General features: G+C 43.3%; 1 protein-coding gene across 1 annotated transcript in view; it reads left to right on the forward strand.

Moving 5' to 3' along the window:
- The first annotated feature begins 210 nt into the window (after positions 1-210).
- Positions 211-27,364, forward strand: part of LOC144682606 (cytokine receptor common subunit gamma-like) — a 47,504-nt gene continuing 20,350 nt past the window's right edge. The window contains exons 1-7 of the mRNA XM_078545096.1: positions 211-341; positions 5,426-5,543; positions 6,988-7,154; positions 11,908-12,025; positions 14,194-14,378; positions 21,496-21,641; positions 24,959-25,118. Of these exons, the coding sequence (XP_078401222.1) occupies positions 266-341; positions 5,426-5,543; positions 6,988-7,154; positions 11,908-12,025; positions 14,194-14,378; positions 21,496-21,641; positions 24,959-25,118 (970 nt within the window). The 5' untranslated portion in view covers positions 211-265. The remainder of the gene's footprint in view (positions 342-5,425; positions 5,544-6,987; positions 7,155-11,907; positions 12,026-14,193; positions 14,379-21,495; positions 21,642-24,958; positions 25,119-27,364) is intronic.

A 27,364-nucleotide genomic window follows, 5' to 3' on the forward strand; every position in this document is an offset into this window, starting at 1 on the left:
GCATTCAAGTGGTAAATGCAGCTTTAGTATGACAGAAACCACAGTTAAAATCCGGAGTCAGGCGCTCGGATGATTAAAGTGACTATAGTTCATAAAGCAGGAAATGAGTTCAGGAAACATGACCTGAGTCAGCATTTACAACTTAAGGGCACATTGATAAGCGACAAGTTCAATGCCAATCCACGAGTAGATCAATGAACCAAGTGGAGAGAGATATAGAAGCAGTATATAGAGCTGGGCTCGTATATCATTCCACTTTTTAAAAATGACTCTATTACTGCCCTTTTCTGTGGCCTTCCTTGTTAGTCTGCAGCAGGTGGATGGTCATTCTGCCAAGAAAGGTGAGTGGAGGATGGATTTTGATATAGAGATGAAGGTAAGACAATAATCCAATTGGTGTTCGGAGCTTGGGTTGGGGTTGTTACATAACATAGCTTTAAAGCTATGTGAGGTCTATTAGTGAATTGACATGGGAGACATGTCAATTGCTCCAAAACTAAATCCTTCACGTTATCAGGATGCCTACTTTTACCAGTTTTCTACTACTCCCTGATGGGGAGAAAACCCCAAAACATCTATTAGAAACCCCTACAACAGGCAAAATAGAATATGGCTTGTTGAGTCAAGGTAAATCAGTGGTCCTGATTATTGGCTAGGAGAAATTTCACACTTGTACATTTGAACTCATTGGGCAGGATTTTACCATTGGCAAATGGGGGCGGGGCCCACTCACCGAAGCATAAAATGACGCAGGATGACATCGGGCAGTACTCCCAATGTCATCCCGCTCCATTTAAATTTTCAGGAAGGCGGGGCGCAGCAAAATCAGCCCTGCGCGCTCGCCGACCTGTCAATGGCCAATAGAGGCCATTGACAGATCAATTAAAGTAATTAGTGGACCTGCCCGTCCAACCTTAAGGTTGGAGGGCAGGCCTGGAGCCCTGGCGGGAAGTAGAAAGAACATGAAACCTCATCCACGGGCGGGATGAGGTTTCATGTAGGGTTTTAAAAATTTTAAATAAAGTTTTTTTGAAAATTATGAACATGTCCCAATTTATGTGACATTGTCACATGAGGGGACATATAAGGGAATTTTTTTTTACTCTATTTTTAATATTTTTGCAGGTAGTGCCGATCTCCCTGAGGCTGCACTTAGCCTCAGGGAGATGAGCGCCCTCTTTCGTGCACATGCGCAAAAGAACGCACTCTTGATTTTAGGCATCCCCCTGCCCACACATGTAAAATGGCGCTGCGCCTCCGATTGGGGGTGCCGATCGGAAGCGCGCTCACACGCGCTGGCCCATCAACTTCCCCCCCAATGGGGGGAAAATTCAGCCCATTGTTCTTTCACCAATTAACTGAGGAATGTGGATAGATGGGTAACGTAACATGCTATTGTTTTATACCTATAGTATATGTATGATTAGTAATATTATTATTTATAATTAATGTTGATTAGAACAAGCAAATGGAATAAGGCTAAGTTAGTATGGTATTGGCATATGCCTTTTTTGTTTCCAATGAAAGTCAGATATATTATTAAGCCTTCGGCTCCAGAGTGGAGATTTTAGCCAAGAGAAAACAAAGCTTCATAAGGAGCTTTGCAGTTGCAATCACAGTTATTAACTCCTTATAGAAGGACAGGGCAGCAGACAGCTGGGAACACCATGCTCTGTAAGTTACCCTCCAAACAGCACACCATCCTGATTTGGAAATATATTGCCATTTCTTCACTGTCTGTAGAAAGATCTCACAAGTAGCAGGTTATCTCAAATGGCTAGTATCTGGTTCAGAATACTGCTAGCAACACAGGTTCAATTCCTGCTCTGGCTGAGGTGGATACAGCACCTGCCTCATTTTCCTATCTCATAGAGTCATGGAGGTCACAGCACAGAAAAAGGCCCTTTGGCCCATTGAGTCTGTGCTGGTCAAACAAGTACCTAACTATTCTAATCCCATTTTCCAGCACTAGGCCCATAGCCTTGTATGCCATGGCATCACAAGTGCACATCCAAATACTTCTTAAATGTTATGAGTGTTTCTGCCTCGACCACCCTTTCAGGCAGTGAGTTCCAGATTCCCACCACCCACTCTGGGTGAAAAAATTGTTCCTCACATCCCCACCTGCCCCTTACCTTAAATCTATGCCCCCTGGTTACTGATCCCTCCACTAAGGGGAAAAGTTCCTTCCTGTCTACCCTATCTATGTCCCTCATAATTTTATACACCTCAGTCATGTCCCCCTCAATCTCCTCTGCTCCAGGGAAAATAACCCCAGTCTATCCAATCTCTCTTCATAAATAAAACTCTCCAGCCTAGGCAACATCCTGGTAAATCTCCTCTGCACTCTCTCTAGTGCAATCACATCCTTCCTATAATGCCAGAACTAATACTCTAGCTGTGGCCTAACCAGCGTTTTATACAGTTCCAGCATAACCTCCCTGCTCTTATATTCTATGCCTCGGCTAATAAAGGCAAGTATCCCAAATGCCTTCTTAACCTCCTTGTCTACCTGTCCCACTACCTTAAGGGACCGGTGGACATGCACACCAAGGTCCCTCTGATCCCCGGTACTTCCCAGGGTCCTAATAATTAATCGTGTATTCCTGTGTCTTGTCTGTCCTGCCCAAGTGCATCACCTCACACTTATCCGGATTAAATTCCATTTGCCGCTGATCAGCCCATCTGACCAGCCTGTCTATATCCTCCTGTAATCTAAGGCTATCTTCCTCACTATTTACCACCCCACCAATTTCCGTGTCGTCCGCGAACTTACTGATCAACCCTCCTACATTCAATATATCTGTGGTAAAATGTCATGACACTCGGCAATGGTTTGGTGAAGATTGACCCAATAATCTGTTTTAATGACCTTGTCGTAGGATAAATGCTGGCTAGGGCACTGAGCCCATCTCCCCTATTCTACTTTACAATAGAGCTCTGAGGTAATTTATGCCCAAGCAGATGGGAGCCTTGGTTTAAAGTCACACCTGAAAGGTGGCATCTCTGATATTGTAGCTGTCCCTCAGTATGGCTCTGGAGTGTGAAAGGTCTACATCTGAAACATGGATCAGCCCTCACTCTTTATAATGCTGATTGATTTAATGTTCTCTCCCGTTTTACCTTTCATAATGTTTTAAGATTAAATCATTTTTTTTATGTAACTGGCCTGTGAAGCAATAGGGATTACGAATCACTTTCCTGACAATCTGATAAAACTCTGCAGAAATTTTTAATATGTGTCACTCAGGAATTTCCTTTGTTGACTAATACCTGTCATGGCTTGAACCTGCGGCATCTTGCTAAACCGCCCCCGGTTGGAGATTAAAATCTGTGATTTTTCTTTTTAAAATAAAGACAATCTTTACATTGGAAACAATTGTGGGCATTTAGATGGGTCATGGCAGTTCAGGATGTCCCAAAGTGCCTTACAGCCAGTGAGGTACTTTTGAATAAAAGTAAAAAAACTGTGGATGCTGGAAATCCAAAACAAAAATAAAAATACCTGGAAAAACTCAGTAGGTCTGGCAGCATCTGCGGAGAGGAACACTGTTCCTGGTGCTTTTGAAGTGAAACGCAGCAGCCAGTTTGTACACAGCAAGATCCCACTAACAGCAATGAAATGAATGAGCAGTCCATTTGATTTTGAAGTGTTGTTTGAGGGATAAATGCCGGCTAGGACAGTGGGAGAAATCCCCTGTTCTTCTTTGTAAAGCATCATGGAATCTTTTATATCCACGAGAAGGGGCAGACAGGGCCAGAATAAAGATGCCCTGCACCTCTGACAGTGCAGCACTCCCTCGGTACTGCACTGAAATGTCAACATGGAGTGAGCCTTGAATTCATGACTTTCCAACTCTTGTGGCAACAATGCTACCAATCAAGTCAAGACTATAAACTAAAACTGGATGATTTGTAGGCATGTTCAGAGGGTGTAGCATTAGAATTTGAAGATAACAGTAAGAACAATGGCACCTTTAAGATAATAAAGCATCTCAGGGTGTTTCATAGAAACGTAATAAAACTAAATTTGACACCGTGACGCATAAAGAGATATTATGGCAGATGACAAAAGCTTGATCAAAGAGGTAGATTTTTGGTGCATCTTGAATGTGGAGTGAGAGTTAGAGAGCTAAAGAGGTTTAGGGAGGGAATTCCAGAGCTTAGGGCCTTGGCAGCAGGGCTTGGCCACCAAGGGTGGAGCAATTAAAATAATTTGGTATGTCAGGCCATGGACAGCCATTGACCTCAAGATTACAGAGGCTAGGATGTGGGAGGCAAACCAAGTGTGCATTGGAACAGTCAAGTCAAGAGCTAATAAAGGCATGGGTGAGGGTTTCAGCAGCAACGGTAAGAATTGTTTCAGTATAACTGGATGGCCTCATTATGCATGTTTGTCTGAGAGCCCAGACTCATAAAAGGATTTTCTCAACAGAAGGGTTCTATTTTGATAGCTGGAGAGAACTGTTGACTTTGCTTGATAGACATCTTTAAGTGGTTAAAATAAAAGGTTCATTCTGTGATCATTGTTGTCAATGTCTGAATGTTTACGTTCACAAGATTAGGAGGTGTGATATGTTTGAGGCCTCTGTTATTGGTACTCTAGTTAATGATCTGTGTAGGAACAACAGTCTTTTTGAAAAGATGTGAATAAGTTTTTTTTATTTACTGAGCAGTTCGACATGTGCCATTGTTACCACATGTAGTATAGTTCTGTAAATTGTGTATACTGGGTGAATGGGCATGGAAGGGTCAAGTGTTGGCATGGGGGGAAAGAGGAGCTATGTGGGGTGGGTGAGGGGGCATGAGTTGGCCTGAGTCAGTGAAAGGGCTATTAGGGACCATGGGGTTGGATAGGGGACATGAGTTGGCATGGAAGCCATGCAGGTGGTATGGGGAGTGGGTGGTTGGGAGGATGGGTAGTCAGGGTTTGTAAGGGGTGAGGGTTAAAGGGCCTAACACCATTTAATACAACTGAGGTGAGATCCCAGACAGCTGAGCTGGGCCTTCTAACCAGTTCGCCTCAGCACTCTGAGATCACCCGTTCTCTGCTTCCAAGGCTGCCGGGCCTGTCTCCATCCTACACTCATCCCCCTCAGAATGAAGATCACAACATTCGAGGGCCTTTTTACAGAAGCAGGTCCAGCAAGTTGAGATATTTCCCAACTCGAGCTACCAGCCTTGGTAGAGAAAACTCAGCCCTTACTACCAGTTCTGTATTGGCCCACTTCCAATGCCACCTTACATCAGCACAAGATTGATCATGTAACTAAGTTGCAAGAAAAACCTTTTTAAACCAGCGTTCCTAATTCAATTGTAAGAACAGAACGGGTGCGATATAAATTTTATTTTGGTTAAACTTTGTGTGCATTATATACTTGTAAGTTTTAAAACAGTGTTCTATGTGTGCATTAAACACTGGTAGGCAAAGATGAGATTGCTGAGCAGATAAATTGTATCTATTACAATATGGAATATGTAAACTGCACGTGGGAGCAGAAGAAAGAGGCAGCTAATGGTGTTAATGACACATTTTATTACTGGTAAGTAGCAATCTTGAATATGTGTCCCAAACTTCACTACTGTTCCTATATCTTTGTTCTAACAACTTTTGGCACCTCAATTGCAATGCTGAATAGGAGAAAAAAATAAACTTTCTCTGAAAGACTTGAGTATTGCTGAAAAAAGATTTTTTTTTGTCAAAGCTTTTCGTCTTACACTCATCAGGACAATTTGCAAGAAAATGCCAATGTGGCGGGAAACAGCATGTTTACACTGTATGAGAAGCACTCTCATCTCATGCAGTATAAATTCATTGCTTCCCCTGACATTGGCATTTTCTTGTGGATTGTCCTGATGAGTGCAAGATGAAAAGCTTCGACAAAACATCTCTTTTTCCAGCAATATTTTTTCTGAAAGGCAATTCTCTAATGTTCAATTTCTCCTTGTTACAAAATTTGTCCCTATTTTGCTGGTTTTGTTATGGTCTTTCTTCTTTTGAGCTTTGCTTTCTTGCTCATCCTTACCTCAAATATGTTTACAGGTTTCTCTCCTCCCTACATCCGCTCGGTATTGAAATCCAGGCTTACTGCTTAGTCCCTTAATCACATTCACTCTATCCTAGAGCATCAGGGCTGCTTACCTCAAACGAGTTGCAGATCTAATTTCGTTTTAGTACAGCCCTTCCGACAAAGCCACAATAGCCATTCCTGCAAATGCGACTCATGTTTGACTGGAGAGCAAGTAATGGAATAGGAATAGTACTGAAGCCTTGAATGGAAGTCCAAAAGTGGTTGGGTCTATAGGTTTTCCAGTTGACAATACTTCTTCAAATGGCATCACATGAACCCGATATAAACAGAGAATCATACCACACAGAAGGAGGCCATTCAGCCCATCATGACTGTGTTGGCTCTCTGAAAAAACTGGTTAGTTCCACTCCTCTGCTCTTGTCCCAGACTCCTGAAAATTCTTCATTTTGTTTCATGAGTTCTTCACTTGAGTGCTTTGCTCTGATTTCCTTAGAAAGCTATTACCGAGACTGCTTTCATCATCCCTTCAGGCAGTACAATCCAGGTTATAACAATTGCTGAGTAAAAAAATCCCCTCATCTCCCTTCTGGCATTTTGCCAATTGTTTTCAATCTGTGTCCTCTGATTACCAACCCTCCTCCCGGTCGGAACAGTTTCTTCCTGTTTACTTTATCAAAATTTCTCTTAATTTTGAAGGCCTTTATGTAAACTCCCCCCTATACTTTACTGCTGTAAGGAGAACAATCCCAACTTCTCTAGTCTCTCAAGGTAGTTGAATATTATTCTTTCCTGGTAGCATTTGAGGAAACTCCTCTCTACATCTCCAATCCATTGATGTCCTTACTGTGTAATGCTGAATATTTTATGTTATTTTCAGAGCATGTATGATTATAAAGATTAAATGTATGAAATAGCAGGCTAATAAAATTCTTTGCATATGTAAATACTCTTACAGGTGTTCAAGCAGTCGGTTACACAAGGAGTTATGCAACTTGAACAAAGAGAACCAAAGTTGTAGCTTGAAAAAGAAAAAGAAAACACATAAGTGGTTGTGGTTATATATAAAGACTTTGAAAAATTTCACACTGTTGGCACCAAATGGCTTCCAACTTCAGGGACGTGGTATGTAGAATATTCACATGCAACAACTTTAATATGTACTGCAAATGACTCTCATGTGTTCAGTTTTGCACTTCTCACAACGTGGGCGGTATTAAGGTTTGGAAGGGCAAAAAACGGTGCCACTATCGCACTATCCAAGGTGGGATCAAAGAGTTGGGGCTGACACTTCGGGGATGTTTTAATTGAGGTTTATAAAATGGTTAAGGAAATATTGTGTTTCTGTGCAGAAAGCAGGTTTCAAACAAATCTCAAGTTCTACAAGGTCAGATTGTTATGACGTGGCAAATGATGTGCGGCAGGTGGACCAAATCTACAAGGGAAGTTTAGTCACGCTATCACAATGGTTTTGCAATTTGTATTTATTACAAGATGTGCGCACTGAATTCAAAAGTAATAAGTCCACCAAGATCTTTAGAGATTTTAAAAATTAAATTAAAATATTTATTAACAAAAGAAAAGATTTCAAGCACATGCATAAGATGACAACTATTGCTATGATAACTCCTAAAATTCCTAATTAACTTGACTCCCAGTTACACTCCCTTTGAGGCAATGGTCCAAAATGGATTTTAGATTTAAAACAAACTCAGAAAGTTAACACAATACCCTGAACAGTGGAATTCCAACTGGCTTTTCTCCAGATTCAGTTTTGTAAAACAGCAGACTTATGTTCAAATCCTGGAGGTTTCATTAAGGCTTTTCACACACACCTGTTAGATCTTACGTGGCCTTTTAACACTTAGCCTTCCATCCACCTTTATATCTATATTTCTCTCTTTTTAATATGTAAATTCTATTGTTCCAGACGTCTTTGAAACTGTAGCCTGGATTTTACCCTTGATGGGCTCACATGATTGGTGGGCTGAGGAGCGGCCAGGAAACAGACCGCCAACCTCAATGTTCCCCCGACCTCGATATCACACTGGCTGGCCAATTAACAGCCAGCCAGTGTGAAACGCGCACTGAGAAGCTCAATGCTGCCGGGGTGGAGGCGGGAGGAGGGCAGTCAATGACATCACCGTGGGCATGGGTGAGTGCTGCGAGAGAGCTTCCTGAAGACAGACAGCTGCGTCAGAGTGCTGCAAACCTGCAAATGATGAAAAAAAAAGGTGTAAAAAGCTGCAAAAAAAATTTCCATGCATCACAATCAAGCACCTGAAAGCACGTCTCATGAAAAATGCTGGCCCCAGATATTTCTTTTTATTTTATTTCCTAACGGAGATTTCATCCTGCCCTTGGATGAGGTTTGATGAAAAATGCAAAGTCCGCCTGGCTGATTCGCCCGTCTGCCAACCGTAAGGTTGGATGGGCCATGGAAAATTGCAGATAATTGTGCTGTTAATGGGCTTAATTGCCCACTTAATTGTCGGCGGGCGCGCTTCCGACTTTTGCGTGCACCTACCGAACGAAATATCGCGTGAGTGCGTGATGACATCAGGACGCTTGCCCGACATTGTCTCAAGCGATTTTACACCCGATTGGTCAGGCGTGCACCTGCCTGGTGGGCGTCAAAGTCTGCCCTGTATCTTCCTCACAATATAAAAACTTTCATGTTGCCACTATTTCCAGTAACCTTTGGGAAAAATAAACACATTCCTTAGCCTTGCTTATCTGGCTAGTTGTAAACAGTTTAAAGTCCCTTTGAAATCCAAATATCCCTTCATTTATCTAAAAATGCAAATTCCCTTCACACCTTACATGCTAAGCCAGCATCCATATTTACTCATTAGCATGTCAAGCGCCTAGCTTCTTTTGATGATTCAAACTTGCAGTCTACTTGGCTACAAATGTAATTAAATCAAACACAGACCCAACTGTACTTACCCCCATGAACCTACTTCACAATAAACCAGAAAAATATTATGAAAATTATCATACTTTCATGGCAAGATTTAAATTGGATGTTAGGAAGTGGTTCTTTTCTGAGATAATAGTGGGCTTGTGGAGCAGGCTGCTTTCTGACGTAGCGAACACCAATTCATTAAATCCCTTCATGTGAGTGCTGGGCCTGCTTCTGACTGAGGCGAAGAACCGGTAGTCAATAAGATAAATACCGCCTGACGTTAATCAGCGCCAGAGTGCTCTCCAGGACTACTTTCAATCACCTGAGGTGTTCTGAGAGGAGGGTTTTTTTTGGATTTGTTTCTGATTTTTTATCTCCTTTGGGAAACAACATTTCTGTTGGAATGGGCTGTACGTGTATTGTGATGCACAAGGCATCGCATTAGTGTGGGAAAGGCTGGATAGAATAGGGAGTGTTTTCCTGCCTGTTATTGCGCATTTAACAGCAATCAATAATGCTCCCCTTTCAATACCCTTCCTAACATATGATGGCCAGAACTGAACATGGTACTCCAGATGAGGCCTAACCAACAATTTATATTGATTAAGCAGAGCTCCTTTACTTTTGTACTCTAATTTAAGTTTTTAATTTGCATCACCGTCCAGGGAGCGGCATTGGTACCAAACCCAGGACGTTTCCCCAGAAGGTGTGAAAGGGAGTGAAAAATCTGGAGACAAATTAGAATCAAAGAACGGTTACAGCACAGCGGAGGCCATTCAGCCCATCTTATCTGTGATGGCCCTCTGAAAGAGCAATTCATCTAGTACCACTCCCCTCCCTTTCCCCCATAGTGCTACAAATCTTTCCTTTTCAGATAATGATACAATGCCTTTTGAAAGCCTCTGTTGAATTTGTCTCCACCAAACTCTTAGGCAGTGAATTCCAGATCCTAACCATTTACTACGTGAAAAAGTTTCTCGTCATGTCGCCATTGTTTCTTTTGCTCATTACCTTAAATCTGTCCCCTCTGGTTCTTGATCCTTTGACCAATGGGAACAGTTTCTCCCTATCTACTCTGTCCAGATCCCTCATGGTTTTGTACACCTCCAATAAACCCCCTCTCAGCCTTCTCATCTCCAAGGAGAACAGTCCCAACTTTTTCAATCTTTCTATGTACCTGAAGTTCCACATCCCTGGAACTATTCTCATTAATCTTTTCTGCACTGTCTCCATTTCGCTCACATCCTTCCTAAAGTGCGGCGCACAGAACTGGCCACAATACTCCAGCTGACACTGAACCAGTATTTTATACAGGTTTAACATAACGTCCTTACTTATGTACTCTATGTCCCTATTGATGAAGTCCAGGATGTCATTTGCTTTATTAACCACTCTCTCAACCTGTTCTGTCACGTTCAATGATTTATGCAAATATACATCCAGGTCCCTTTGCTTCTGTACCACATTTAGAATTGGACCCTACCTTTTCTGCTGTCTTTACGCATTCTTCCTACCAACACGAATCACTTCATACTTCTTGGCATGAAATTTTCTCCGCCACTTGTCCACCCATTCTACCAATCTGTCGATGTCCTTTTGAAGTTCGACACTACCCTCCTCATGGTTCACAATACTTCCAAGTTTCAAATCACCTGCAAATTTTGAAATTGTGCCCTATACACCAAGGTTTAGCTTGTTAATATATATCAGGAAGGGCAGAGGTCCTAACACTGACACCTGGGGAACTCCACTACAAACCACCTCCAGTCCAAAAAACAACTGTTTGTCACGACCCTCTCTGTTTCCTGTCACTCAGCCAATTCTGTATTCTTGTTGCTAGTTTCCCTTTATTCTGTAAGCTCTAACTTTGCTCACATGTCTGTTGTGTGGCAATTTATCAGATGCCTTTTGGAAGTCCATGTACACCACATGAACAGCATTGCCCTTATCAACCCTCTCTGGTCCTCATCAAAAAACTCCAGCGAGTTAGTTAAGCACAATTTGCTCTTAACAAATCCATGCTGACATTCCTTAATTAACCTGAATTTGGCCAAGTGGCCATTAATTTTGTACTGAATTATCATTTCTAATGTGCAATCAGCATGAAGGTTAAATCAATTGCCCTGTAGTGGCTTTCCAAAGTTACTTTCATGAAGGAGTGCTGTCAGAGACTGGTATTTGAGCACTTTTCTTTGAGGTTTTTGAGATTATGAAAGGAAGGAAAGATCCAAAGCAAGATTGAATTTTGTAGAATTTGTTGCACAGGATCAGGCCATTCAGCCCAACAGGTCTAGGCTGATGTTTATCATACACTTGAGCCTCTGGTGGCAGCCAGTTGAATTTAAATTCAATCAATTAATAAATCTGGAATATAAAGCTAGTCTCAGTAATGGTGACCATGAAGCTATCATCGATTGCCGTAAAAACCCATCTGGTTCACTGACGTCCTTTAGGGAAGGAAATCTACCGTCCTTGTCGGTTCTGGCCTACATGTGCCTCGAGGCCCAAACAATGCAGTTGACTCTTAACTGCCCTCTAAAATGGCCTAGCAAGCTACCAAGGTGTATCAAACTGCTATGGGAATGGCAAACCAGATGGACTGCAGGTTCAGGAAAGTGGCTCCCCACCACCTTTTCAAGGGCAATTAGGAATGGGCAACCAATGTTGGCCTTGCCAATGACGCTCACTTCCCATGAAAGACTAAAAAATGCAGATCCTTCGACTTATTTCTCCCTCATGCACTTTTCTAACTTTCCCTTAAATATATCTATGCCATTCACTTCAAATTACCCCTTGTTACCCCTAACCCCTCTCTGGGTGAAGCGATTTATCCTGAGTTCCCTATCAAATTTACTGATTGGCTACCTAAGAATTCTAATGCAGTTTAGGAGTTCCCAGCCAAATGTTGTATACTTTATTATACATCTGATACACTTGCCTAATCTTCTTTAGTTTCATTCTGTTGTACAGGACCACATAGGTTGATAAACCAAAAAACAAACACGTCCGATTTGAACTGTACCTATTATGACAACGGCAATCTAAACTGCACTCGGGCACAAGACAGCAGTTATAAAATTTATTACACGTAAGTTGTATTCAAGGACTCATATTTTTTTGGGTGACAATAAGTAAATTGATAAAGTGGACTTAAAGAGGTATTCGGAGGCTGGGCCTACATTGGCTGGAGTTTAGAATAATGAGAGGTGATCCAATTGAAACATATAACATTTTTAAGGGGCTCATCAGGGTAGGTGCTGAGAAAATGTTTCTCCTGGCTGGGGAATCTAGAACTTGGTGTCACAGTCTTGGAATAAGTGGTCGGACATTTGGGACTCAGATGAGGAAAAATGTCTTCACGCAAAGAGTTGTGGAACATTGGAATCTTCTACCCTAAGATGCTCAGTTGTTGAGTATATTCAAGACAGAAGTCAATAGACTTTTGGATACTAAAAGAATTAAAGGATATGTAGATAGTGTGGGAAGGTGGAGTTCAGATAAAATATCGGCCGTGATCTTGCTGAATTTGTGTAGCAGGCTCGAAGGGTCAAGTGGCCTACTCCTGCTCTTATTTCTTACGTCTTCATTTGTTGTAACATCAGGGAGTGGGGGTGGGGCTTTCAGAGTTGGTACAGGCGAGATGAGCCAAGTGACCTTCTCCCATTCTATAAAATTCCTTGATTCTGAGAGAACATGACTATCGGCTGAAGAAGTCTATGGTCATCATTACTTTTGGATTGGGTTAAGATATTGGACCTACTGGCTGGGATCAAGAATAATTCAATTTCAAAGAGTGAAGGTGGGTGTATGTCCCTTTGCCTTGTAATTTGTGATGATTGTTCCTCGTGTTTCCATTTGAATTGAAAATACTTTATTTTCAAATATAAGTATCATTTCACAAGCTGGCCCGTCACTGTGGCCCCATCCCTGTCTGGGACTTTGGTTCACAGCTTCACATGAATTGAGCCCATTGTGTTACAGCCCCTCTCCCCCTCGCTCCAATCTAGTGACGCTCCATGCCAGACATGGGGCCATGAAGGTTTACCCTTCTTGGGCGGAATTTTACGGACCCCTCCTGTCGGTGGATCTTCCGGTCCCACTGAAGTCGACGGACTTTTGAATGTCTCGCCATATTTTCCGGCCCCACAACTGCCGCAGCTGGGCCATAAAATTCCGCCCATTTTTTTTTTTAGAATGCTTACTGCTTGGGGAGGAATACCAAACAGAGGAACTGAATGATGAAGAGTTATGATGCAACTATGCATAGCAGTCGTAGCAATACTTCCCCTATTACCTTACGTTTTCTCAATTGTAGCACTCTTGCCTCTGAGCCATGAGGTTGAGAGCTGAATTCCTACTCAGATGCTCAAGCATCCTGTCTTTCACGTGAGATGTTAAATTGAGGTTCCATCTCCCTGCTCAGGTAAATGTAAAATATTCTCCATGGCACTATTTAGAAGAAGAGCAGGAGAGTTCTAGCTGGAGTCCTGGCTAATATTTATCCCCCCATCAACCTCACGGAAACAGATTATCTGGTCATTGTCACCTTGCTGTTTGTGGGAGTTTGCTGTGTACACATTGCTGCCACTTTTCCTACAACAGTGACTACACTTCAGAAGTTCTTCATTGGCTTTAAAGCACTTTGAGACATCTTGAAAAGTCACTATTTCTTTTCTCTTTCGCATAATCCAGGCTGACACTCCACTGTAGTACTGAGGGAGTGCTGCACTGTCAGAGGTGGCATCTTTTGAATGAGATGTTGAGCCGAGGATCTATCTGCCCTCTCAGGCGGATGCAAAAGATCCCATGGCACCTTTTGAAGAACAGTGGCGGCACTTTCCCTGGTATCCTGGTCAATATTTATTTTTCAAAAAACATTGCTGAAACAGATTACCTGGTCAATATCTCATTGTTGTCTGGGGAGCCTGCTGTGCATAAGTTGGCTTCAGTATTTCCTACTACACCTCAAAAGTATGCCATTGATTGTAAGGCACTGCAGGATGTCCTGAGGTTATACAAAGCACTATATAAGTCTTTCATTTTTAATTAAAAATTAATTGGGAACTTTAGGCTAAGCATAATGGTTGAGATTCTGCTTTGTACAGCTTTTAATGTACTGACTAACATGTTCATGTAAAACTCTTTTCAGTTAAGTTATAGACTCACTGATAGGATGTAAGAAAAGACCATCAATACTTCCTGTGAGCATTTAACTTTGTTTCTCATTGAACTAAACTATTAAATGCTGTCTTTCAGGTTCTCAAAAACTGCCCTGCATGTGAAGCAATGCAACAAATATTTAGAGAACCGGAGTCTCAATTTTGGCTGCCAATTGACCGAGGATCCAAAATTTTGCAAAAGCCACTGGCTCTCTGTGTACGTCATTGATTCCAACCATTTCACAGTTGTGGAGCCGCATGGACTTATGCTTTTGGAAAATGGTATGGCCATTACTCTTCACAGTCAGTAACTCCATTCACTGACAGTACAATAGTGTATTTTTTGTCTCCTAGTTTATTGCCTCTCCGAGAAGAGATATTGCTGCAGGGTGGAGGGGAGGTGATCGATGGGGAACAGGTCAGAAGTGTCTTATTATGTACTACATTCATCTTAAGCATGGGGTAGGCTTGATGGAGCAGCTACTCCTTTCATGGCTATTATTTCTTTTGTTGGTAATAAATAAGTGTTTATTAATAAATACCATAGGCCATGGGCAGGATTTTCCCGTCGGCGAGTGGAGGGTCAGGGCCCCCTCGCCGACGTGTAAAATGACGCGCGGTGACGTCGGGCGGAACTCCCGGCATCACCGCGCCCCATTAAAATTTTCAGGAAGGCGGGGGCTCAGGAAAATCAGCTGTGCGCGCGTTGACCTGTCAATGGCCAATTGAGGTCATTGACAGAGTCATTGAACCAATTAATGGACCTGCCCATCCAACCTTGAGGTTGACGGGCAGGCCGGGAGCCCTGGCGGGCATTAGAAAAAGCATGAAACCTCATCCACCAGCGGGATGAGGTTTCATGTAGGTTTTAAAAAATGTAATTCAAGTTTTTTAAAAAGGTATGGACATGTCCCAACTCATGTGACAGTGTCACATGAAGGGGTATGCCAGGGATTTTTTTTTCTATTTTTAATAATTTGGACAGTAGAGCTGATCTCCCTGAGGCAGCACCTAGCCTCAGGGAGATGAGTGCACTCTTTTGTGCGCATGTGCGAAAGAGCGCACTCTCGGGTTTAGGGATTCCATCCTGCCCACACAAGGAGCACATAGTGCTTCCATGTGGACATCACACTGGGCGGGCCTTAACTGGCCCGCCCACGTAAAATGGCGGTGCGTCCCCAATTGGTGGTGCCTATCGGAGGCGCACCTCCGCGCGCCCGCACTTCAACTTCCCCCTCAACGGGGGGAAAATCCTGCCCCATGTGAATGCTTATGGAACATAGGTAAACACCTAAAACAAATTCTTTAAAGGGGTAATAAAGTCTAAGAGGAAGTCTATGCTTAAAACAAACATATATCTTGAAATGAGTGCACTTCTTCTTACATTGTGGTTCTCAGTCGTTTTACATCATCATTCTCTCAAGGCTATTCTGCTGATTTCCTTTTCCTATCCCTTTGAATCATATTGTTGATTGAGCTGATGTCGGATAGCCCTGACAGCCTATCCTGATTCATTGACTGTGGCTTCATTAGATCCTCTGTTTTCACTCTTCTATACCCGACCTTCTCTTTCCATGCTAAAGAATCTCTCCTTGAGCTCCATCTATCTTCCTTTGTATTGTGATAACTTTTCCTCACTTGACACTTTGTATAGTGCCCCCTCCCTTTCCAAGGGTTCTACCTTAGGCTTCTCAAGTATGCTTCATTGTGTTCACCTGGTACCATCCCATGGAACCAAACACATCTAACGTTCGGCTAGAACCCGGCATTCTGCTTTCATCAATTGTCACCCTGTGCTTCTGCAGAACACTGCACGTTGGTTGCCTAGTACAATATCTGGTACTTGCCCATATCAGTAGATCTTTTCCTCATGCTTTCTTGGCTCAGTTAGATAAAACCACTGATATTGTTGACCCAATATGTAGCCATGCTCGGAGTAAGTGGAATAGGCCATTTAGCTACAAAATCAATAAAAAGGAATGAAACCTAGGCACCCGGGATGACAACTGCAAACCCAGCCCTGTCGACACTGCAAAGTCCTCCTGACTAACATCTGGACACTTGTGCCAAAATTGGGACAGCTGCCTCAAAGACTAGTCAAGCAACAGCATGACATAGTCAAGCTCACAGAATCATACCTTACAGATCATGGCCCAGTCACCACCATCACCATCCCTGGATATGCCCTGTCCCACCGGCAGGAGAGACCCAGCAGAGGTGGCGACCCAGTGGTATACAGTCGGGAGGGAGTTGCCCATGTGTCCTCAACATTGACTCCAGACCCCATGAAGTCTCATGGCATCAGGTCAAACATGGGCAAGGAAACCTCCTGCTTATTATTACGTACTGCCCTCCCTCAGCTGATGAATCAGTGCTCCTTCATGTTGAACACCACATGGAGGAAACACCAAGGGTGGCAAGTGCATAGAATGTACTCTGGGTGGGGGATTTCAACGCCCATCACCAAAAGTGGCTCAGTTGCACCACCACAGACCAAGCTAGCCAACTCCTAAAGGATATAGCTGTTTGACTGGGTCTGCGGCAAGTGGTGAGGGAACCAACAAGAGAAAACCATGCTTGACCACATCCTCACCAACCTGCCTGTCGCAGATGCATCTGTCCATGACAGTTTCGCTAAGAGTGGCCACTGCACAGCCCTTGTGAAGATGAAGTCCCATCTTCACATTGAGGATACCCTTCATCGTGTTGTGTGGCAGTCCCACAATGCTAAATGGGATAGATTTCGAACAGATCTAGCAACTCAAGACTGGGTAACCATGAGGCGCTGTGGGCCATCAGCAGCAGCAGAATTGTACTCAACCACAATCTGTAACCTCATGGCCCTGTATATCCCCCACTCTACCATTACCACCAAGCCTGGGGATCAACATTGGTTCAATGACAAGTGTAGGAGATGCCCTCCTGCAGCACCAGGCATACCTCAAAATGAGGTGTCAACCTGGTGAAGCTATAACCCAGGACTACTTGCATGCCAAACAGGAAAAGCAGCAAGTGATGGACAGAGCTATGCGATTCCACAACCAATGGATCAGGTCTATGCTCTGCAGCCCTGCCACATCCAGTCGTGAATGGTGGTGGAAAATTAAACAACTCACTGGAGGAGGAGGCTCCACAAATATCCCCATCCTAAATGATGGGGAAGCCCAGCTCATCAGTGCAAAAGATAAGGCTGAAGTATGCGCAACAATCTTCAGCCAGAAGTGCCGAGTATGATTCATCTCGGCCTCCTCCAGAGGTCCCCAGCATCACAGATGCCAGCCTTCAGCCAATTCAATTCATTCCACGGGATATCAAGAAACGGCTAAAGGTACTGGATACTGCAAATGCTATGGGCCTTGACAATATTCTGGCAATAGTACTGAAGACTTGCGCTCCAGAAATTGCCACAGCCCTAGCAAAGCTGTTCCAGTACAGCCACAACATAGGCATCTACTCAGCAATGTGGAAAATTATCCAAGTATGTCCTGTACACAAAAAGCAGGACAAATCCAACCCAATCAATTACCGCCCCATCAGTCTACTCTTGATCATCACTGAAGTGATGGGAAAGGTCATCAACAGTGCCATCAGTCCGCACTTGCTTAGCAGTAACCTGCTCACTGACGCTCAGTTTGGGTTTCACCAGGCTCACTCAGCTCCTGACCTCATTACAGCCTTGGTTCAAGCATGGACAATAGAGCTGAACTCCAGAGGTGAAGTGAGAGTGGCTGCCCTTGACATCAAGGCAGCATTTTACTGAGTGTGGCATCAAGGAGCCCTAGCAAAACTGGTGTCAATGGGAATCGGGGGAAACTCTCCGCTGGTCGGAGTCATGCCTAGCACAAAGGAAGATAGTTGTGGTTGTTGGAGGTCAATCATCTCAGTTCCAGGACATGACTATAGGAGTTCCTTGGGGTAATGTCCTAGGCCCAACCACCTTCAGCTGCTTCATCAATGACCTTCCTTCCATCATAAGATCAGAAGTGGGGATTTTCGCTGATGATTTCACAATGTTCAGCACCATTCGCAACTCCTCCGATACTGAAGCAGCCCATGTCCAAATGCAGTAAGGCCTGGACAATATACAGGCTTGGGCTGACAAGTGGCAAGTAGCATTCACGCCACACAAGTGCCAGGCAATGACCATCTCCAACAAGAGAGAATCTAACCATTTCCCCTTGACATTCAATGGCATTACTATTGCTGAGTCCCCCACTATCTACATCCTGGGGGTTACCATTGATCAGAAACTGAACTGGACTAGCCATATAACTACTGAGGCTTCAAGAGCAGGTCAGATGCTAGGAATCCTGTGGCAAGTAACTCACCTCCTGATTCCCAAAGTCTGTCCACTATCTACAAGGCACAAGTCAGGAGTGTGATGGAATACTCTCCGCTTGCCTGGATGAGTGCAGCTCCAACAACACTCAAGAAGCTTGACACCATCCAGGACAAAGCAGCCCATTGATTGGCACCACATCCACAAACATTCACTCTCTCCACCACTGACAAACATTGGCAGCATTGTGTACCAACTACAAGATGCACTGCAGCAACTCACCAAGGCTCCTTAGACAGCACCATCCAAACCCACAACCACTACCATCTAAAAGGACAAGGGCAGCAGACAGATGGGAACACCACCACCTGGAAGTTCCCCTCCAAGCCACTCACCACCCTAACTTGGAAATATATTGCCATTTCTTCACTGTCGCTGGGTCAAAATCTTGGAACTCCCTCCCTAACAGCACTGTGGGTGTACCTACACAATAGGGACTGCGGCGGTTCAAGAAGGTGGCTCACCACCACCTTCTCAAGGGCAGTTGGGGATGGTCAATAAATGCTGGCCTAGCCAGTGACACCCACATTCTTAAATGAATTTTTAAAAAGCCCCTCGAACTTGTTCCGCCATTCAATGAAATCATGGCTGATCTACGAACAACTTCATTACTATGAATATGGGGCCTTTGCCCCATATTCCTTAATACCTTTGGTTAACAAAAATCTATCAGCCATAGTTGTAAAGTTACTAATTGATCTAGCATCAGTTGCTGTTTGGGGAAGAGAGGTCCAAATTTCTGCCATCCTTTGTATGAAAAAATGTTTCCTAATTTCACTCCTGAAAGACCTGGCTCTACTTTTTAGACTATCAGTGTAATCTTGTGCCTCCACCTTGGCATGTTTGGTGGCAGAGGACATATAATTGGACAGGAGGGTGAGGGATGTGCCTACAGCAGACCATTGCTTGAGCACTGAGCCAGCGTAGACCAGATATGTTGAACGGTCTCCTTCTGTACTGTACAACATCAATGGTTCCGGCTCTGTTGTATTCAGAGACTCTCTTCTTTTCCTACTTTGTTTTTTTTTTTGTCTTTCTTAATTTCTACTTCTTAGCACAGGAGAGAAGTTAGGACCACAAACTCTGACTAAGTATGCCACTATGATAATAAAACTTTCAATGCAGTAGGAGGCTGTTCAGGCTGCTGTTGCAATGTTCCTTGACTGCTAACATTTCTGTGCTCTCTCCCTCTACATTCCATTATATCTTTCTACTTCAAGAGTTTACTTAATTTCCCCTTGAATAATATGATTATGTCTTAACTTCAGTCTCCTAATATGTCAAAATATTCTTTTGATTTAACCTTTCTGGCACTAGCACAAGACTAAGGAGCCTTGGTGAGTTGCTGCAGTGCATCTTGTAGTTGGTACACACTGCTGTCAATGTTTGTTGGTGGGAGTTGGGTGGAATTTGGGTATTATTATGTGTCCTGCCTACTCAAAGTGAACTTGTAGCAGCAATCATTGTTCACTTTCTTAAAACAAAAGTAAGTATCACTGCAAGAAAACCAAGCGAAACATTGTCTACGTTGTTAATCCCATTTATACCAAAGCACTATATCCGGAGTGAATACAGAGAGGTTACAGGAGACTAGAACAATTAGGGATGGGCAACAAATGCTGGCCTTGCCAGCAATGCTCACATCCCATGTCAGAATAAAAAGAAAGGAAAGGTTATATGCCGAACAAGAGACCAGTAGCCTATTGCTCACATTTTGACAGGAAAGTTCTTTGTCACTCATTGTTCTAGCAATCTCTGCACAAAGTAACCCTTCTTCTTAATGTGAATTATTAAACATAAAATTTTCAGTGCATCTGCCACTTGATCTACTTACACTAGAAAATTGCTTTTTCTCAAAGCGGGTATGAATACCAGGGACTAATTCCATCACCTCTTGCCAGCCTTCTTGGCAATCTATCTATGCATCTCTCTGACAAAGATTTTGGCTTGGTTTGACTCTCAGGTTTCTGCCAGTGCTGTGGTCACCGTAGCAGCCCAGGACCAATTTCCCTTTCCTCATGTGGGAGGTATGGAGCACCAGACAGTTGCTTCCCCTGTGCAATGGGGCTGAGATAGGGAGCTTGATGTAGTTGGGGGGAACAAAGCTGTGAACAAAGCTTCAGCTCCATATTATGACTATTGTACTCGAAAGTGCAGATTTCATCTTTCTGTGTTCGATCAGTGAATTCCACATGCTCAGTACAGTTGTTAATTCAGGAATGATGTGGAGCCAGTCAGCTCCTTTCTGTGTAATGATGGCTCACAGAGTAAGTGTTGTTGATGCACATGATGGCTTTGAGCTATTGATCAGCCAAATGGGCAGGTGCCCAATCTTGCCGGTGCTTTCATTCTAATGTGTGGTAGATCAGTAACAAGCATCTGGTTAACCAGTGCATCTAGAGTTTGTTGAGCCCCACGAGCTGTGTGGTATGACACCATCCGAACAAAGCAGTCCATTTGATCAGCTTTGAACATCCATTCCCTGCACCACCGGCCCAACCTACTGTAGAGTGTGTGACTCACAGGATGTGCTGCAGCAAAGCACCAAGGTTCTTCAAGAGCTCCTTCCAAACCTAAAACATCTGCCACCCAGATGAACAAGGCCAGCAAGTGCATGGAAACACTACCACCTCCAAGTTCTCCTTCAAGTCACAGCTCATCCCAACTTTGACATATATTGACAGTTCCTTCATTGCCACGGGCTAAAAGTCTTGGATCTCCCTCTGTAACAACACTGTGGGAGCACCTTCACCACATGGGTGGCAACTGTTCAAGAGGGTGGTTCATGCCACGTTCCCAAGGGCACAAGGAGGTAGACAATAAATTCTGGCCTTCTGGTGATGTGCCATATGCCAAGAGTTAATTTTTAAATGGCCAGCACTATGGATCTACTAGCTAATTAAACTGCAACATTTAGAGAGAACATTTTATATGGAGGATTAGTTTGAGATAAATGAAGTCCGCCCCCTTTGTAGGGAGTATTCTGTGTTCCACAGTGCAATCTTTGTGAAGGTTACATTTTATGAATATTCTAATTTCGTACAAATCTAATGATTTCAGTTAAACTGAGTCCACCACAAAACCTGAGTGCTAGACTTACTGCAAAAGAGGAAGTTTCATTAACCTGGGATGTGCCAAAAAATCAGAAACCAGAATGGCTTCAGTACGAGATGGGATGGAAAAGCAACATGGACTCAGACTGGCAGGTTTGTGCATTACATACTGCAGGCCTTTGTGCTCTGAGCTCATTTCTACCTTGATTCTAAATTTTTTTTCCATGTGTTCAAATCCGCCTTTGGCTCCATCCTCCTCCCCATCTCACTGACCTCCTCCAACCCTTCAACTTTTCATGGTCTCTGTGCTTTTATAATTTTGGCCTCATGCTCTTCTTGATCCACTCCTGGCCATGCGTTCAGCTGCCTAGGCTCTAAGCTCTGGAATTCTCTCTCTAAACTTCTGTGCCTCCCTATCTCACCCCTTAAAGCCTTCTCTTTGTCCAGGTTTTTTGGTCCCCTCTTCCCATTATCTCTTTATGTGGCTCGGTGTCAAAATTGTGTCTAATAATGCTCCTATGAAGTGTCTTGGGATGTTTTTTTTTTATTCATTAATGGAATGAGGGTGTCGCTGGCTAAGCCAGCAATTATTGCTCATCCCTAATTGCCCTTGAGAAGGTGGTGGTGAGTTGCCTTTTTGAACCACTACAGTCCATGTCGTGTAGGTCAAAACCCTGGAACTCCCTCCCTAACAGCACTGTGGGTGTACCTACACCACATGGACTGCAGCAGTTCAAGAAGGCAGCTCACCACCACCTTCTCAGGGGCAATTAGGGATGGGGAATAAATGCTGGCCTAGCCAGTAAAGCCCACGCCCCTTGAATGAATAAAGAAAAGGTACACCCACAGTGTTGTCAGGGAGGAGTTCCAGGGTTTTGACCCAGTGACCCAAGTCAGGATGGTGAGTGGTTTGGAGCGGAACTTAACTGGTGGTGGTGCTCCCATGTACCTGCTGCCCTTGTCCTTCAAGATGGTAGTGGTCATGGGTTTGGAAGATACCCTCTAAGGAGCCATGGTGAGTTCTTGCATGTTAAGGGTGTTATATAAATGTAGAATGTTTTTGTTGGGCATGGAAAACGTTGGCAAGTCAGGATCACATGAAGCAGATGTAAAAATAAAGGAGCCTTTAGGAGTATGAGCTACAATGAAAATAAATGATACCAAATCACCTAAACAATAGGAGCTGGAGTCACGAAATGGAACAAAGTGAGATAAGTTGAAATCAGACACATTTTTAAATCGAAATGAATAAGTCTTACTCCACATGACTGACTGAGATCTAATCATTGTGCTTATGATTCAGAAACTCTCTCGTTAAACAGGAAATAGGGCTTAATTTTCCGTTGATGCATTTACATGAAACTCCTTTCTTCGCAATTTAAAGATTTAGGATAAAACGTAGTGTTAATGAATGAGCAGCCCCTTAATGTATAATACTTCCTCACTGCAAGATAATTATTCCCTGCATGATTCCCTAAAGAAGCATACAAATGGGGATGAGGAGGAAGCCCAACACACTAAAATAAAAAAAAAGTTAGATGTGTAAATTCAGCCCCTGAGAGCAGCTTAAATTCATTGTAGACAAGAGGAGTTGAATGGTCTCTTACTGTGCTAGAATTCCTGGGGTTGAATATCTCTTGAAACCCTTATGCCTCAATAATCGTTCCTAGGTGAATAAGGTTAATTTTGATTTTGAACAGGAGAGTAAAACGAATGAAGTCAATTCAACCATCTGCTATGTATCGCTCCTGATTTTCATTTCCATCGAGGTGATTGGAACTGAAATTCAGGAGCTTCGTATAATAGGTAGCTTGAATTATATTACTTGTCTTACAGTACCACCAGCGCAGGGACAATGGCTGCTGCCTGAGCTGAATGTTACACAATAGAATCTTTTCTGATTCACTGCAGAACAGGCCAGGAGGGGTGTGAAGGATTACAAAATCTAAAAACCATTATAAGGATCGCAATTTAATCAAGTTGTTCGAAGGTGACCCACAGACACTTTACTTCTGCTATTTATATTATAACAACGTCTGAAATTCTCAGTTATTTCATGACTATGTTATTCTCTCCTGTTAGTCCATAATTTTATATATCTCTACAGGGAACTCTGGGGTAGGTGTAGGTGAGGAGCAGGTATCACAGGATTTTCACATTCCCAGCTCATGATTCATTAAAGTCTGTGGGTGGGACTCGTGGGCTGAGGTCTCGGCATTGTTTTCACTATTTGGTCCAGCCATGCTTCAAGAAGTGGTGCATCGGGACTTGAAGCCCTTGCTTCCTGGTCTGTCCTGAGCTTGTCAAGGTAATGGTAATGGGGATACAATTGGCCTCAGTGAGAGGGAGGGAAAGGGTCAATCAGGATTTCCTTTCATAATCCTGGTCATTTTTGGTAAACACTGCTTAAAAGTGCATCTGTATGGCAGCTAAATGGGAACTTGAGAGGCCTCAGCTATCAGGTACCTTCATCCTGTGTTCAAATGCCTTTTTTTTAATGACAAGGCCAGCATTTGTTGCCCATCTCTGATTGCCCTTGAACTGAGTGGCCTGCTAGGTCATTTCAGAGGACAGTTAAGAGTCAACCACGTTGCTGTGGGTCTGGAGTCACATGTAGGCCAGATCAGGTAAGGATGGCAGATTTCTCTCCCTTAAGGGCATTAGTGAACTAGATAGATTTTTACTGCAATCGACTATAATTTCATGTCAAGTCTAACTTTCAAATCGATATTTTATTAATTGAATTTAAATTCCACCAGCTGCTATGGTGAGATTTGAACCCTTGTCCCCATAACATTAGCTAGTGACATTACCACTATGCCACCACCAATACCTTACTAATATTCACTGTAAAAGCTTGTACATAAATGATTGTCAATCTACAAAGGTAGCAAAGGGTGATTGGCACCTGTCAAACCCCAGTACTTAAGGTCCTCAATCTTCTTCTGTTTGAGGTGACGGTGACTATGTTCACCGTCTGCAGTGTTTGGTAGCGTTCCAGTGGGTATGCAGGTGACTTTAAGGTCATTCTGTGACCCAAAGGTTCTGCTGCACATAAGGTAGGATACCACAGATAATTGAGTTTTGGAGGCATTGCTGCTAAGGATTTCCTCTGCTTGCGTTTCCTCTCTGCCCCTGATATGAACCTGCTTTGGACGGAAGCCACACTGCGTTTTGTTTGGGTGCACCAGGTGCAGTGGTCCTGGGCGAGCTTCTCCCAGGAATCAAAGTTGATATCAAAACTCTTACGTGAAGCCTTCAGAGTGTCCTTGTAGCGCCTCCTTTGACTGCCATGAGAGAGCACCCCAAAAACTCTAGCTCTCCATAGGAGATTCACTTTGGTAAGCGAGTGTCAGGCGTGGAAAGAGGGGAGAAAGATTGGCACAAAAAATTGGTGTAAAAAATGCTTTAACTTTTGATTCTGTTACTTTGACGACCTTGTCACTCTCAGATATTATTCTTCATTGCAGGGGGAAGAGTTTCGAAGCCATCCATTTACTTTGCCAAATGCTGATCTTGCGAAGTGCTATTTCTTTCGTTTAAGATCCCGAATGAATGACATGTACGCAAAGAAAAGTTACTGGAGTGAGTGGGGACCCACGCTTATTTGGAAGGGAAAGACTTGTGCAGGCATGTACAGCATTCTGAGTTTTGCTTTCTGATTTTGTAAATGTTGGCCTAGAAAGTTGGCAAAGGAGTGCCCACTTGAGCACTACACAGCCTCCAACTTGGGAGGTGGGAAGCACACATGCGTTATGAACTGGAAGTGGGTGCCTCGCACTCCCATCATATTGTTAAAGACCAAAATGTCAGCGTGCACTATCATCACCTGAAACAGGCATTACCGCTTTATGCAAATGTTACGGCCACTACTATTGCTGGGTGATGGTGGCTTAATGGTAATATCATTGAACTATCAATTCAAAGGCCCTGGGTCAATGCCTTGAAAGCAGAGATTAAAATCCCACCATAGTAGCTGATGGGATTTAAATTCACTTAATAACATCTGAAACGTAAAGCTAGTCTCAGTCATAGTGACTGGAAACCATTGTTGATTTGTAAAAATCTCATTCACTAATGCTCCAAAGGAAATCTGCCATCCTTACCCAGTTTGGCCTACATGTGACTCTGAACCCACAACAATGTGGTTGACTCTTAACTGCCCTCTGAAATAGCCTAGCAAGCCCCTCAGTTTGAGGGCAATTAGGGATGGGGAACAATTGCTGATCTTGTCAGTGATGCCCACATCCCATGAAAGTGGCGTTATTTAAAAATCCCAGAGGGAAACTGTAAACAACTGTCGTAACCTTTAATTTTAAGTTGTTATGTTTGAAATGCAACTCTAAATTCAGGAATCAGACCACTAGTTCTTGAGGCTTTACATTAAACTAATTGAAAGACTTTATTAATTTACACAGGTTAAAATTTATGTACACATGGCTACAAATTACAACTATCATAACTTATAACAAAATCCCAAACTAACCTCAATTAGGGCAACAGCAACCCAAAGACTTAACGAGGCACCAGGCAAAGCATTTTCACTTTGCAAATTCAAAATGAGGTTCTTTCCTCTGTGGAGCCAGTTGGAGGCTTACAGCTGCCTTTTGCTCTTCCATTGCCTCTGCCCTGTACACCCGAAAACTACTGAAGTTATACCTGCCACCACTGATTGAATTCAAATTCTCATTGTATCACCAGCTTCTTTGAACTTTACCTTTTAACAATAAAACCCTTTTCATAGTACCAATTTTAGTAGTAATATAAACATATGGCTTGGTATTTGCGAGATAGGCATCAAGTTTTCACACTACTTCTTGGATGCACCATTCAAAAAATAAAAATTCAAACTATCTCTCTGTTTACATATCAAAACTAGTACAAATCAAAGCACCCAGATTAGTTGGCTTTAATCCAATTAAGACACACCCGCAAACTAAGCCTCTATTTTAAAAGAAAAATATTTTCCAAAATATAATATACATTAGTATCACAGAATCAGAATCACAGAATCACACAGTGCAGAAGAGGCCCTTCGGCCCATCGAGTCTGCACCGACACATGAGAAACAGCTGACCTACCTACCTAACCCCATTTACCAGCACTTGGCTCATAGCCTTGAATGTTATGATGTGCCAAGTGCTCAACCACGTACTTTTTAAAGGATGTGAGGCAACCCGCCTCCACCACCCTCCTAGGCAGTGCATTCTAGACCGTCACCACTCTCTGAGTAAAAAAGTTTTTCCTCACATCCCCCCTAAGCCTCCTGCCCCTCACTTTGAACTTGTGTCCCCTCGTGACTGACCCTTCAACTAAGGGGAACAGCTGCTCCCCATCCACCCTGTCCATGCCCCTCATAATCTTGTACACCTCGATCAGGTTGACACTCAGTCTGCTCTGCATCAACGAAAACAACCCAAGTCTATCAAACCTTTCTTCATAACTTAAATGTTTCATCCCAGGCAACATCCTGGTGAATCTCCTCTGCACCCCCTCCAATGCAATCACATCCTTCCTATAATGTGGCAACCAGAGCTGCACACAGTGCTCCAGCTGTGGCCTCACCAAGGTTCTATACAACTCGAACATGACCTCCCTACTTTTGTAATCTATGCCTCGATTGATAAAGGCAAATGTCCCATGTGCCTTTTTCACCACCCCACTAACATGCCCCTCCATCTTCAGAGATCTATGGACACGCACGCCAAGGTCCCTTTGTTCCTCAGAACTTCCTAGTGTCATGCCATTCGTTGAATACTTCCTTGTCAAATTACTCCTTCCAAAGTGTACCACCTCACACTTTTCAGGGTTAAATTCCATCTGCCACTTATCTGCCCATTTGACCATCCCGTCTATATCTTCCTGTAGCCCAAGAT

Source organism: Cetorhinus maximus, chromosome 7 (assembly GCF_964194155.1).
Source record: "Cetorhinus maximus chromosome 7, sCetMax3.hap1.1, whole genome shotgun sequence".
Taxonomy (NCBI): Eukaryota; Metazoa; Chordata; class Chondrichthyes; order Lamniformes; family Cetorhinidae; genus Cetorhinus; species Cetorhinus maximus.